Source organism: Tamandua tetradactyla, chromosome 3, assembly GCF_023851605.1.
Source record: "Tamandua tetradactyla isolate mTamTet1 chromosome 3, mTamTet1.pri, whole genome shotgun sequence".
NCBI classification, from domain to species: Eukaryota; Metazoa; Chordata; class Mammalia; order Pilosa; family Myrmecophagidae; genus Tamandua; species Tamandua tetradactyla.
Window position 1 is genome coordinate 18,538,703 of NC_135329.1, and position 15,481 is coordinate 18,554,183.

General features: G+C 35.8%; 1 protein-coding gene and 1 long non-coding RNA gene across 4 annotated transcripts in view; one reads left to right on the forward strand and one right to left on the reverse strand.

Moving 5' to 3' along the window:
• HOOK3 (hook microtubule tethering protein 3) overlaps positions 1-15,481 on the forward strand; it is a 176,191-nt gene that overhangs the window by 148,623 nt on the left and 12,087 nt on the right. For all 3 annotated transcript variants that reach the window (XM_077152641.1, XM_077152638.1, XM_077152639.1), the window contains 3 exons: positions 1,443-1,477; positions 4,527-4,609; positions 5,147-5,247. In XM_077152641.1, coding sequence (XP_077008756.1) covers positions 1,443-1,477; positions 4,527-4,609; positions 5,147-5,247 — 219 coding nt within the window. The remainder of the gene's footprint in view (positions 1-1,442; positions 1,478-4,526; positions 4,610-5,146; positions 5,248-15,481) is intronic.
• The window catches only part of LOC143677085 (uncharacterized), a 63,873-nt gene that overhangs the window by 14,046 nt on the left and 34,346 nt on the right, over positions 1-15,481 (reverse strand). The gene's annotated exons all lie outside the window — the stretch shown is intronic.

Sequence of the window (15,481 nt, forward strand, 5' to 3'; positions counted from 1 at the left end):
TTTCTCAACTACAAGATGGTGCTAATAGTATTCAGGGTTGTGAGGTTTGCATGAGGCAATGTATATGAAATTGCTTTAGTGCAATGCCTGTCATTTGTATTTACTCATTAAATAATTATTTTATTGCGTGTTATCTCAGGGTTAAAATTAATTTTGCCTGTAGCCTAACAAAGATATAAGTACAAAAAATTAAAAATAAGATTCTTAAAAATTTACATTTTATCACCTGTACTAAAGAAGGAAGCAATGGTTGAAAGTTATCTTTTCCTTTTTTTTTTTAACCATTAAAAAAAATGTTTATAAAACAATTTTTTAAAAAAGAATGACCTTGGGGTGGGCCACACTGGCTCAATGGCAGAGTTCTCACCTGCCATGCCCGAGACCTGGGTTCGATTCCTGGTGCCTGCCCATGTGAAAAAAAAAAAAGGAATGACCTTGAAGTCCCCTTTAGTTCTTTTTTTTTTTTTTAAATGACAAAAGGACATATCAACACAGAATTCTTAACATATGAACATTCCATACTTGGTGTACAATCAGTGAAAGTTACCTTTCTTATCTTTGGGAGAAGCAGTGAAGAGGATGTTATAGTCTACTTACCTTGATATAGTTAACATACTAAGCAATGAAGTGAATTTTAAATACCCTGGAGCTGTGTTAGAATGGAATGAACAGTTATAGTAATCATTATCAAATAAAGTGGCAGAAAATCAAAGAACTTAGTGTGAGGTTTGCTTCCCCTACCCCCCAACACTGCAGTTGATTAATTGAGTAGTTGGTTTAGAAGCCCATATTACCCTCCCACACACAAGCAATTTTCCTTATACAAGTGTAAATTTAATTATGAAACTTTATAGAATGTCTTTTATTATTTTTTAGATCAATTTTGATATTCTGCTTTTCAGGAAACCTTTTTTTTTTAAATACCCAGCCAAAAATATATTCTTTGGCATATTGAAATCCTAGCATATGCTGTCCTTCACGTTCCCGTGCCATCAAAAAATAATTGGCAGCCTGTGTATGGTCAGTAAATTACTGATTGTCAATAAGTGTTTCTGGAAATTGATCCCAGATTTTATCATGCTGCAAGAAAAAGAATATAAAAATTATCTCAGGGAAAGTTTATTATTGGACTCCTACCTTACTATTGAGTCCAAGAATATTAGATCTGTAGTTAAGTAGCTTTTTAATCCATTTCCCTGACTTCAAATAAAGAATTCGGATATCTACATCAGAGTATTTTATAATTATTACTATCATTTATGGGCTGCTGTCTCCCTCATCAAAGACAGTTAAGCTTGGATACATTGTGTGTTTTGAGTTCTGTGATCAGAGAAATTACTGAGGGCTCACACAGAGTTGTTTATAACTATAGTCTTAATATTGTTTAAAAAGTTTGTTAGTTAAAATGTTAAGTAATAAACTTTTCTGTTTTCCATTCTCAGTCAGTTCTTCTGAAAAAGAAACTTGAGGAACATCTGTAAGTATAAAAGCTTTTGTGGCTAATTCTCAAATTATCTAGTGGAACATAAATGTTTTATATAAGGTGGATACTAGGTGTCTAGACAATGATATGGGCAGTACTTTAAGATTTAGAAAATTATGGTTGGTAGAATCCTCGCCTTCCATGCAGGAGACCTGGGGTCGATTCCTGGACCATGCACTACCACCACCACCACCCCGAAAAAAGAAGAAAAAATTTAGAAAATTGTAAGGTATATTTCAAGGAAATCTATTTTAAGTTTCTAAAAATAATTAAATTTATTTAATAGTGTCTAAAGTGTAATTTCTAACCAAGGTCCTGAGGTCAAAACAATAATGACTTTAGAATTGTTTTCGTAAATGAGAGTCAAGGATTTTATATCTTTGCAATTGCATTTATAATCATAGGAGAAATTTGAAACACTGTAGATTAGGGGTCAGCAACTTTTTCTGTAAAGGGTCAGATAGCAGTTATTTTAGGCCTTGCAAGCTGTGGTCTCAGTCACAACCACTCAGCTCTCCAGTTGGGGTTTGAAAGCAGTCATTGCGTTGACTGATGTATGGCTGTGTTCCAATAAAATTTTACTTACAGAAGCAGGCGATAGGCTGGATTTGGTCCACAGCCTATAGTATACTAATCCTTCTCTAGAATATAGCCAGTTGACTCTTCCATTTTAGGTGAATTTTTAAAGTATTATAAAGCAGATATTCTGACATTTCCTTGAATTACAGACATATCTGAGCAGGACATTTTTAATCTAAAAGATAAAATAAATTTGAAAATACTCTGTTTTCTCTTGAAGTCTTTATCCATCTTTACCTTTGTGTGTGATTAACAGTGTTAAGAATGTTTCATAATTTTTCTTGCACCCAGTAGCAACCTTAATTCCTTTCATCATTTTCTAGTAAAACTCTCTTTACAAACATTGAATGAAGGGTTTCGATGAATTAACAGCCTGTTTTAGTGTTATAATGTTGACCTCTGCTAAACCAAACATCAGTAGTGCCACAGAGATAATCTACACTTGTTCTAAAACAAATTCTACACACTGATAGTTTGCCTCAGACTGTCTAAATTTTTGTTTGTTTAATCTGGGAGAAATGAGACTTCTAGCAACTGAGATTTGCTGGCATAGTCTCAACAATGAGCAGTTTCTTAATGTGCTAGAAGAAGACAAAATGTTACCTTCCAAAATTTGAATGAGAATTTAGTACTTAATTCTGGCCTTTTTTTTGTATTCCATGCCTTTATTGCAAAAAATAGAGTAAGTTGTTTCATAAAACTACCACCTGACCATTGTTCTGGTTTTCAGTCATTTACACGGTTAAACTCTTTATCAGAAGGGATTTGTTAGGATGGAGCCATAAACGTCTCAAAAGTAGCTCAATCTCATACAAATTTAAAACTACAACGAGAGACTACTTTACAAACAGCAAATTGGTAAAAATTTAAAAATCAGACATACTAAGTATTGCCAAAGATGTTGAACAATGGTAACTCTCATCTGCTGCTGGTAGGAGTGTATACCATGTTACTTAGTAAAACTGAACAGGCACATATTCTGTGGCCCAGAAGTTTTACTCCCCTGTACGTACTCTAGATTTCTAGAGATATGGTTGTCCATGTGTTTGGGAAACAGGTGGATGAAAATATAGACCATCATTGTTTGTAATCACAGAAAAGGTGAAACAGTACAGGCATCCACCAATAGTAAAATGAAAGATAGAAATGAGTTTTATTCAAACAATATTACACCATACTCCAGTGAAAATGTGTAACCTGGTGCTAACACATCAACATAGATGACTCTCAAGAATTTAAAAGATACAAGTCACAGAACAATAAATGCAGTATGGTTATTGATGTATAAAGTAAATATTGGCAGAATTAAGCAATGTGTTATGTAGGTATCTTTATAAAACCATTAAGAAAATCATGAGTATGATTAAAACAGAACTCAGAATTTTTTTTACCTTTCAGAAGGGGATAGGAACAAATATGGACTTTTAAGTTTACAGAATAATGTCTGTTTATTAACTTGGTAGTGATTGATTGGGCTTTTTTTTTTTCCTTTTCTTTAAATTGTACCTATATGTTTCATGTATTCTTTTGTGTATATACTATATGTCACACTGTCAAAAAAGTATTTGTGAAAAAAAGAAAGATGTATTAAAGAAGTAGGCATAGAAAATAACAGAAATAGACATTTCATTTGTAGTTTCCATTTTTTCAAGCCTTTTCATCTCATACTAATGAGATGAACTACACATATTGCCCAAATACCAGGAACAAGACTTTCTGTTAATTCTTTTTCTTTTATATTGAACTATACCTTATATATACAGTAAAATACACAATTCCTAAATTCCTGAGTATGCGGCTTGATGAATGTTTACCAACCTACACAGGAAACCTAGATCAAGATATAGAATATTTCTAGCAACCCCCTAGCAGGATTCTGTTTTTCTTCCCCGCCAGTCACGTCCTCATTCTAGCTGCCATGTTGATCTCTCTTCCTTTCATTAGTTTTACCACTTTGCATTTCATATAAATGGAATCACACAGCATTACACCCTAGTGTCTGAGTTCCTTATTTCATTATTTGTTCATTATTTGCTAAGATCCATCCATGTGGTTACATGTATCATTTGTTCATTCTTTTCTGTTGGTGTGTAGTTTTCTTTCTAATTCTTCAGAACTTCACCTTTTTATAATATTTTGCATTGTAAAACTCTGCAAAGTTGTAACTTAAATGTTTGCAATTTCCTTATTAAAATATATTAAATTCACATTGGTATATTACTGATTGTATATGTAGAATGGAATGATCATGTTAAGAGTGTTTGTGTTTGTTGTCATGTTTTTTTTAATTAAAAATTAATTTAAATAATCAAAAAAATTCACACTGGTTGTCTTTTATCAATTTAATAGTGTATATTTGTTATGGAGGTGTATTTGAATAATAAAGAACTTAGACCTTTCATTTGAAGTGGAAAGAAATGCAGATACAGTAGTAGGTGACACGGTGTTATAATTTTTATAACAGAGAGAAGCTGCATGAAGCCAATAATGAATTGCAGAAGAAGAGAGCCATTATTGAAGATCTTGAGCCAAGATTTAACAACAGCTGTGAGTTTTTCTAATTAGCATTGTTTTAAATTGTGTAAGCCATATGTTACCCTAATAGTAATACAATTATAAATTTTAAAACTAGGCCCCTTTACGTGTTCTAGCAATTTCAAAAAATTGCCTTATTTACAGAAAAAGTATACAGTCTGCATACTATTCCTAACATTTCTAGTTATAGTTATGTGTTTTTCCTTAACTATGGAAGCTAATGAATATGTTATAAAATCAGATATTTTCATTGTGTAATTACAGTTAAGTCAGCTAAACCTTTACTTCTATTGGTATTTACATCTGTAGGTAACTTGACTTTATTCATTCTTTTGTGTGCAGGTATGGGTAGAATAGTTTCACTTTAAAATTTATGTACTTCCATACTGGAGATTTTGTTTATTTATAAGAACAGCTTTTGTTTAAAAAAAAAGTTGGTTTTCAAAAGCTAATCTCCCAAAGCTATTAACTATTTATTATTGTCATTTGAAATATTTTCAAGGTTTTTCCAATCTAAAAATAGATATTTTTCCTCTGTCACACCTACAGCATTAAAAATTGAAGAATTACAGGAAGCTTTACGGAAGAAAGAAGAGGAAATGAAGCAAATGGAAGAACGATATAAGAAATACTTAGAGAAAGCCAAAAGTGTAAGTATAAATTTGTGAGCCTCTCAGTCCACTTTCTGATCATGTTTCTCACAGGAGTCTAAAAAGCTAGTGTATTTACAATGATTTTTTTGTGCCGAGAACAATCAAGGGAACAAAAGAAAACTTTTTACATAGAGGCAATGATCAAAACAGGTCGCCATACAGATTACTTAACTAATTACCCAGAGGAAAATGTATCTTTTCAAAGGAAATAACTGGTAGTTACCACCCTAAACAATAATCAAAATTAGCAACACTAATGGTTGGGCAATGAACATCTTATACCTCGTGATGGAGTATTATTGCCAGTAGTATTTAACCTGAATCTAATCAAACCTCTGTACCTAACCTCTAGTTCAAAGCAAAAATGAGGTTATTGGAAAAACTTTAATAACTTGAGGAAACCAGCAGATAAATCCAGACTTGGAATGCAATATACCATGATTCAAGAAGGCTGATGATATTGAGAACTTCTCAGCTGGAAAGACAAATGGCAAGATGTGCCAGCTTTCTCTTCAGTGGCTTCCCCAGGACTCTGTCCGTTATTTTGGCTCTGTTGTGGCTCTAAAGCTTTTTCCAAATGATTCCCTCTTAAAGGGCTCCAGTAAGCAACCCTATCTTGAATGAGTGGAGACACAACTCCATGGAAACCATTTAATCAAAAGATACCACCCACAATTTGGTGAGTCGCATCTCCATGGAAACGATCAAAAAGCTCCCACCCAGCAACATTGAATAAGGATGAAAGAACTTGGCTTTTTTGGTGTACATGACAGATTCAAACTGACACAGGGATAAAAGTATATTAGTTGGCTCATGCTGCTGGAATGCAATATACCAGAAATGGGTTGGCATTTATTAAGAGGATTTAAGTTACAGGTTTAAAGTTCTAAGGCCATAAAAATGTCCAAACTAAGGCATCCAGGAAGACACCTTGATTCAAGAAATACTGATGGCATCTGATGGTGTCCGGAATGCGTCTGTCAGCTGGGAAGGCATGTGACTCATGGCTGCAGCCTTTGGCTTCCAGTTTCAAACAGCTTCCCTAGGGGTGTTTTCCTTTGCATCTCCAAAGTCTCTCTCAGTGTTGTGGGTTCTGAGCTTGTTCCCTTTTAAAGGACTCAGGTAAGTGGATTAAGACCCACCTTGAATGGGCAGAGATAAATCTCCATGGAAACCACCTAATCAGAAGTCCCACACACAATTGGGTGGGTCATATCTTCATGGAAACAACCTAATCAAACGTTCCCATGCTAAACAATAGGTCTGCTATCACAAGATTGGATTAGGAAAAAATAATACAGCTTTTCTGGGTTATATAACACTTTAAAACCAGCAGAAAAGTCAATGTCATGAAAAACAAAAATAGGCAGTGGGGACAGGAAGCTGTTCAAAGGGACTTATCTGTCAAATATAACCTTTGTATCCTGGATTAGGGGCCAGGGGTCAGTTATAAAAGATATGCTAGGGATTGAAGGCATGATGGCGGCTTAGCGAGGTATAGGATTTAGTTTGTCCTCCAGAGCAGCTAGTAAATAGCCAGGAACAGTATAACACAACTGCTGGGGCCACATCGGTGACTGGACACAGGTGTACCCAGTCTGGACCAGCTGGACTGGCTGCGAGAACCCCCAGAACTGTGAGTTCCCCAAGCCGTGGCAGCCAGCGCCCCTCGCCCACAGTCTGCTTCCCAGAGGAGAAAGGAAAGGGACTTCACCAGCAGCAGGGGTTGAGTGCAACACAACTCTAAATGTGAAATTAATTAACAAATTCTGACTACTAAAAACAGGCCCCCAGCTCAGCCGAACCTCAAGTAAAAGCAGATGTCGCTGATTTTTGCCCCAGCACAGAGGGGACAGGGCTGACAGAAAAGGAAAAAAGGTAAAAAAAAAAAAAAAAAAAAAAAAAAAAAACAGAAGTATTTTTTGGATCTGAAAAAGTCTGGGTCCTGCAGGAAAGGAGGGGGCACATAGGACCTGGAGATACACAGAGTTGACATACCAACTTAAGCTCTTGATTGGCAAACCGGAGGAATGGGGTGCTGCTCTAAAAGGGATTTTTCTTTTTTTCTTTTGTGGCTGTTTCTATGGCTTGTTTACTCTTTGGATCCAGCTGCAAGGATTCTTGGGCTCCACTGCCGCAGGCATAGGCAGAATTGAGCTTGTTTGAGAGCTTGTCTGGAGCCTGTGCCTTCCCCAGGACAGGGGTGAGGCCTAGCTCAGGTGGAATACCTCCCTCAAGGAATCAGACCCCAGGGTCTGGAAAAGTGAAGCCATTAAAGCCAGTGTACAACCTCTCCTGTCTTCACCACATCCACAGCAGGGAGAGTCTGCTGAAGTTAAAGGTACCGCATCACCTTATGCTGGTGGGACCCGCAGGCAGGAAAGCACCACATGCTGGGCAGGATAGGAAAAACACAAAGTCCAGAGACTTCATAGGAAAGACTTTCAATCTGCTGGGTCTCACCTTCAAGGAAAACTGATGCAGGTGACTCTTTCCTCCTGAGAAGAGACCAGTTTGGTCTGGGAAAATCTGACTGGGGTCTATAATAACTAAGTAGACCCTCCTAAGGGGTGGGGGAAAGGCACCATACAGGCAGGGCAAGAAACAAAAAAACAAGAACTGAAAAATTCTGATCTGTTAAGCAAAACCTAAGCTAGAGGACTAGAACATGCTGAACTGAATGTCAAAGAACAGACAGACAACAAAGTCATCCTGCAGGAAAATCATAGAGGAAAAAAAAAAGTGAAAACAATCTCCAGAATAAACTAATTAAAGTTTATTAATTAAATGCCTGGACACCAGCAAAAAAATAATGAATCATACTATGAAAATTGAAGAACAGGCCCAGTCAAAGGAACAAACCAACAATTCAAATGAGATACAGGAGTTGAAACAATTCAGAATGTTCGAACAGCCATGGAAAACCTCATCAAAAATAAAATCAATGAATTGAGGGAGGATATAAAGAAGGCAAGGAATGAACAAGAAGAAGAAATCAAAAGTCTGAAAAACAAATCACAGAACTTATGGAAATGAAAGGCACAGTTGAAGAGATGAAAGAAAACAATGGAAATCTACAATGTCAGATTTCAAGAGGCAGAAGATAGGATTAGTGAACTGGAGGAGAGGACATCTGAAATCCACAAGCAAAAGAAAATGTTGGGAAAAGAATGGAAAAATATGAGCAGGGTCTCAGGGAATTGAATGACAACATGAAGCGCACAAATATACGTGTTGTGGGTGTCCCAGAAGGAGAAGAGAAGGGAGAAAAGGAGGAGAAAAACTAATGGAGGAAATTATCATTGAGAATTTCCCAACTCTTTTATGAAAGACTTTAAATTACAGATCTCAGAAGTGCAGCATACCCCAAACAGAATAGATCCAAACAGACATGCTCCAAGACAGTTACTAATCAGAATGTCAAATGTCAAAGAGAAAGAGAAAATCTTGAAAGCAGCAAGAGAAAAACTATCCATGACATACAATGGAAACCCAATAAGACTATGCATAGATTTCTCAGCAGAAACCATGGAGGCGAGAAGATGGTGGGATGATACATTTAAGATAATAAAAGAGAAGAACTGCCAAACAAGAATTCTATGTCCACCAAAATTGTCCTTTAAAAATGAGGGGGAATTAAAACATTTATTTGCAGGCAAAAATTCACTAAGAGAATTTGTGACCAAGAGACTGGCTCTGCAAGAAATACTAACGAGAGCACTAGAGACAGATACGAAAAGACAGGAGAGAAAGGTGTGGAGAAGAGTATAGAAATGAAGACTATCAGTAAAAGTAAAAAAGAAAAAAAATTAGATATGACATAAAATCCAAAAGGCAAAATGGTAGAAGAAAATACTGTCCATAAAGTAATAACACTAAATATTAATGGATTAAATTTCCCAATCAAAAGGCATAGACTGGCAGAATGGATTAAAAACCAGGACCCATCTATATGCTGTCTACAGGAAACACATCTGAGACCCAAGGATAAACAAAGGTGAAAGTGAAAAGTTGGGAAAATATATTCATGCAAAAAACAATCAGAAAAGAGCAGGAGTAGCTATACTAATATCCAACAAATTAGACTACAAATGTAAAATAGTTAAAAGAGGCAAAGAAGGAAGCTATGTCTTAATAAAAGGAACAATTCAACAAGAAGACATAACAATCATAACTATCTATGCACCAAGCCAGAATCCTCCAAAATAGATGTGGCAAACACTGAAAAGAGAAATAGACACATCTACCATAGTAGTTGGAGACTTCAATTCCCCACTCTCATCAATGGACAGAGCATCTAGACAGAGGATCAATAAAGAAACAGAGAATTTGAATATTACAATAAATGAGCTAGACTTAACAGACATTTATAGGACATTACACCCCACAACAGCAGGATACACCTTTTTCTCAAGTGCTCATGGATCATTCTCAAAGATAGACCATATGCTGGGTCACAAAGCAAGTCTCAATAAATTTAAAAAGATTAAAATCATGCAAAACACTTTCTCAGATCATAAAGAAATGAAGCTGGAAATCAATAATAGGCAGAGTGCCAGAAAATTCACAAATATATGGAGGCGCAACAGCACACTCTTAAACAACCAGTGGGTCAAGGAAGAAATTACAAGAGAAATCAGTAAATATCTGGAGGCAAATGAAAATGAAAACACAACTTTTCAGAACTTATGGGATGCAGCAAAGGCAGTGCTAAGAGGGAAATTTATTGGCCTAAATGCCTATATCAAAAAAAGAAGAAAGAGCAAAAAACTGAGGAGTTAACTGTCCACTTGGAAGAACTAGAGAAAGAACAGCAAACTAACCCCAAAGCAAGTCAAAGGAAAGAAATAACAAAGATTAAAGCAGAAATAAATGAAATTAAGAACATGAAAACAATCAAGAAAACCAGAAGTTGGTTCTATGAGAAAATCAATGAGAGTGATGGACCCTTAGCGAGGTTGACAAAAAGAAGAAGAGAGAGGATGCAAATGAATAAATTCAGAAATGGAAGAGGAGACATAACCACTGACCCCACAGAAATGAAGTAATGAAAGAGTACTATGAACAACTTTATGCTAATAAACTAGACAATGTAGATGAAATGGACAACTCATGCCTCCTAGAAAGGCATGAACAACCAACATTGACTCAAGAAGAAATAGACGACCTCAACAAACCAATCACAAGTAAAAAAAAATTGAATCAGTCATTAAGAAGCTCCCCAAAAAGAAAAGTCCAGGACCAGATGGCTTCACATGTGAATTCTACCAAACATTCAAGAAAGAATTAGTACCAATCCTGCTCGAAGTCTTCAAAATAATGGAAGAGGAGAGAAAGCTACCTAACATATTCTACGAAGCCAACATCACCCTCATACCTAAGCCAGACAAAGATATTACAAGAAAAGAAACTTATAGACCAATCTCTCTAATGAATATAGATGCAAAAAATCCTCAACAAAATTCTAGCAAATTGAATCCAGCACCACATTAAAAAAACCATGACCAAGTAGGATTCATCCAAGCTATGCAAGGATGCTTCAACATAAGAAAATCAATTAATGTAATACACCATAGCAACAAATCAAAGCAGAAAAACCACATGATCATCTCAATTGATGCAGAAAAAGCACTTGAGAAAATTCAGCATCCTTTCTTATTGAAAACACTTCAAAGGTTAGGAATAGAAGGAAACTTTCTCAACATAATAAAGGGAATATATGAAAAACCAGCAACTAAAATCATCTTCAGTGGGGAAAAGCTGAAAACTTTCCCCCTAAGATCAGGAACAAGACAAGGATGTCCACTATCACCATTGTTATTCAATCTTGTGTGGAAGTTCTAGCCAGAGCAATTAGACAAGAAAAAGAAATACAAGGCATCAAAATTGGAAAGGAAGAAGTAGAACTCTCAATGTTTGCCGATGATATGATACTATATAGAAAACCCTGAAATATCCACAGCAAAACCACTAGAGCTAATAAATGAGTGCAGCCAAGTGGCAGGTTACAAGATCAACACTCAAAAATCTGTTGTGTTTCTATACACTAGTAATGAACGATCTGAGGGGGAAATCAAGAAAAAAATTCCATTTACAATTACAACCAAAAGAATAAAATATTTAGGAATAAATTTAACTAAAGATACAAAAGACCTACACAAAGAAAACTATAAGAAATTGTCAAAAGAAATCACAGAAGACCTAAATAAATGTAAAGGCATACCGTGTTCATGGATTGGAAGACTAAATATAATTAAAATGTCAGTTCTACCTAAGTTGATTTATAGATTCAATGCAATACCAATTAAAATCTCAGAAACTTACTTTTCAGAAGTAGAAAAACCAATAACCAAATTTATCTGGAGGGGCAGGATGCCCCGAATAGCTAAAAATATCCTGAGAAAGAAAAATGAAGTCGGAGGCCTCACACTACCTGACTTTAAGGCATACTGTGAAGGTGCAGTGGTCAAAACAGCATGGTACTGGCATAAAGATAGATATACCGACCAATGAAATTGAATAGAGTGTTCAGATATAGACCCTCTCATCTATGGATAATTGATCTTTGATAAGGCAGTCAAGCCAACTCACCTGGGACAGAACAATCTCTTCAATAAATGGTGCCTAGAAAACTGGATATCCTCATGCAAAAGAATGAAAGAGGATCCATATCTCACATCCTAATAAAAAATTAACTCAAAATGGATCAAAGACCTAAACATTAGATCTAAAATAATAAAACTTTTAGAAGAAAATGCAGGGAAATATCTTATCAATCTTATAATAGGTGGAGGTTTCCTAGACCTTACACCTAAAGCACATTGAAGAAATAAATAAATAAATGGGAAGTCCTCAAATTAAACTCTTTTGGGCATCAAAGATCTTCGTCAAGAAAGTGAAATAACAGTCTACACAATGGGAAACAATATTTGGAAATGATATATCAGATAAAGATTTAGTATTGAGAATATATAAAGAGATTGTTCAACTCAACAACAAAAAGACAACCCAGTTACAGAATTGGCAAAAGACATGAACAGACTCTTCTCAGAAGAGGAAATACAAATGGCCAAAAGCACATTAAAAGATGCTCAGCTTCCCTGGCTATAAGGAAAATGCAAACAAAAACCACAATGAAATATCATCTCACACCCACCAGAATGGCCATTATCAACAAAACAGAAAATGACAAGTGCTGGAGAGGATGTGGAGAAAGAGGCACACTTATCCACTGTTGGTGGGAATGTCGAATGGTACAACTGCTGTGGAAGGCAGTGTGGCGGTTCCTCAGGAAGCTAAGTATAGAATTGCCATATGATCCAGCAATACCATTGCTAGGTATCTACTCAGAGGACATGAGGACAAGAACACAAGCGGACATTTGCACACCAATGTTTATAGCAGCATTATTTACAATTGCCAAGAGATAGAAACAGCCAAAAGGTCCATCAACAGACAAGTGGCTAAGCAAGCTGTGGTATATACATGCAATGGCATATTATGGAGTTGTAAGACAGAATAGAGTTATGAAGTATGTAACAACATGGATGGACCTTAAGGACATTATGCTGAGTGAGATTAGCCAGAAACAAAAGTATGGTTTCTGTATGGTCTCACTGATATGAACTGACATTAGCGAATGAACTTAGGGAATTTTAGTTGGTAACAGAGACCATCAGGAGATAGAAATAGGGTAGATATTAGGTGATTGGAGCTGAAGGGATATAGATTGTGCAACAGGACTGATTGTAGAAATTCAGAAATGGATAGCACAATACTACCTAAGTGTAATACAGTAATGTTAGAACACTGAATGAAGCTGAATGTGAGAATGACAGAGGGCGGAGGCCTAGGGGCACAAATGAAATCAGAAGGAAATATAGACATAAAGACTGAAATGGTATAATCTGGGAGTGCCAAGAGTGTATAATGATAGTGACTAAATGTGCAAATTTAAAAATGCTTCTGCATGAGGAAGAACAAAGGAATGACATTAATGCAGGGTGTTGAAAATAGATGGTAATTAATATTTTAAAACTTTAACCTATGTGTGAGACAAGCAAAAAATGTTTATTTAGTACAAAATTTATATTTTGACTAGTGCATTTCCTAATATAACATATGTGGACAGCTTAATCGAACACCATAGTACTTGGAACCTTGCATAGGACATGAAATTTTGTAGATTTATCCAGATTGATGCCAGATAAATACCAGAGCGATTTGAACAGTGAATAGGGAAATATTTGCAGAGTCCCCTAGGGGGAATGGTGAGAAAGGGGGAAAAGTCAGCTTCCCCAAGTGGAGAATTCTTGATGCTCTCACAGTGGGGACAGCCAGAGCAATAGGCTGAGCCTCCAATCTTGGGATTTGTTTATGAAACTTAATCCTGCAAAGGATAGGCTAAGCCTACTTAAAATTAGGCCCAAGAGTCACCTCCTGAGAACTCTTTTGTTGATCAGATGTGGCCTCTCTCTCTCAGCTAACACAACAAGCAAACTCACTGCCCTCCCCCTCTCTCCATGGGACATGACTCCCAGGGGTGTGGACCTTCCTGGCAACGTGGGCCAGAAATCCTAGATTGAGCTAGAACTCAGCATCAAGGGATTGAGAAAACCTTCTCGACCAAAATGGGGAGGAGCAAAATGAGACAAAATAAAGTGTCAATGGCTGAGAGATTCCAAACAGAGTCGAGAGGTTATCCTGGAGGTTATTCTTACGCATTAAATAGATATCACCTGTTTAGTTAAGGTGTAATGGAGAGACTGAGGGAACTGCCTGAAAATGTGGAGCTGTGGTCCAGTGGCCTAGTTTCTTGAAAATAATTGTGTGATAATGTGGCTGTCACAGTGTGACTGTGTGGTTGTGAGAGCCTTGTGTCTGATGCTGCTTTCATCTACCTTATTGAAGGACAAGTAAAACATATGGATTAAAAAGAAATAAATAATAGGAGGAACAAATGTTAAAGTAAATTTGGTAGATTGGAATGCTGGTGATTAATGAAGGGGGAGGGGTAAGAGGTACAGTATGTATGAATTTTTTTCTGTTTTCTTTTTATTGCTTTTTCTGAATCAATGCAGATGTTCTAAGGAATGATCATGATGATGAATATACAACTATGTGATGACTGTGTGTGTTATTGATTATATAACAAGAACAGAATGATCATATAATAAGAGAAAAAAAGAGTATTTAAGCCTTCCAGCCTCCTATATTCTGTAACAGATAGAAGGAAAGATATGAGAGGATCGTATGCTAGCCCATAACAAACTCTGGGATCTGTCCTGTAACCACTTGTTGAAGAGTGCTTTGAAAACTATTCCTTTTTTATTTCTTTGGTTTGTGTATATGTTATACTATACAATAAAAGGCTTTTGAAACAAAAAAGAAATATTGACAAAAGATGTGAATGGGCATTTCACAGAATAGGAAACATGAAAAAAGGAAAAAAAAAAAGATATGTTAGGAATGATATAAATATAAATTTGGACCAAATAGTGATTTTATAGAATTGTTAGTCTTCTTTAAAGATAATTGAATTATGATTATATAGGAGAATGTCCTTATTCTAAGGAGATGAATGCTGAAATATTTAATGGTTAATTGTCACAAGAGGGCAGGTCATGGTGGCTAGTGGCAGAGTTCTCACCTGCCATGCTAGAGGCCCGGGTTTGATTCCCGGTGCCTGCCCGTGCAAAAAAAAAAAGAAAGAATTGTCACAAGGCCTCAAATTACTTTAAAATGGTCCCCATAACAAAATGTGTGTGTGCAGCGAGAAAGAGAGAAGAAAATGTGCAGTATGGCAATTCATAAATCTGGCTTAAGGGTAAATGGGTTTTTTTTTTAATTAATTTAAATTTAAAAACTATAACAAAGAAACACAAACATTCTTAATATATGATCATTCCATTCTACATATATAATCAGTAATTCACAATATCATCACATAGTTGCATATTCATCATCAAGATCATTTCTTAGAACATTTGCATCAATGCAGAAAAAGAAATAAAAGATAACATAAAAAGAAATAGAACAAAAACAGAAAAAAAATTATACATACCATACCCCTTACCTCTCTCTTTCATTGATCACTAGCATTTCAAACTAAATTTATTTTAACATTTGTTCCCCTTATTATTTAATTTTATTCCGTATGTTCTACTCATCTGTTGACAAGGTAGATTAAAGGAGCATCAGACACAAGGTTTTCACAATCACACAGTCACAT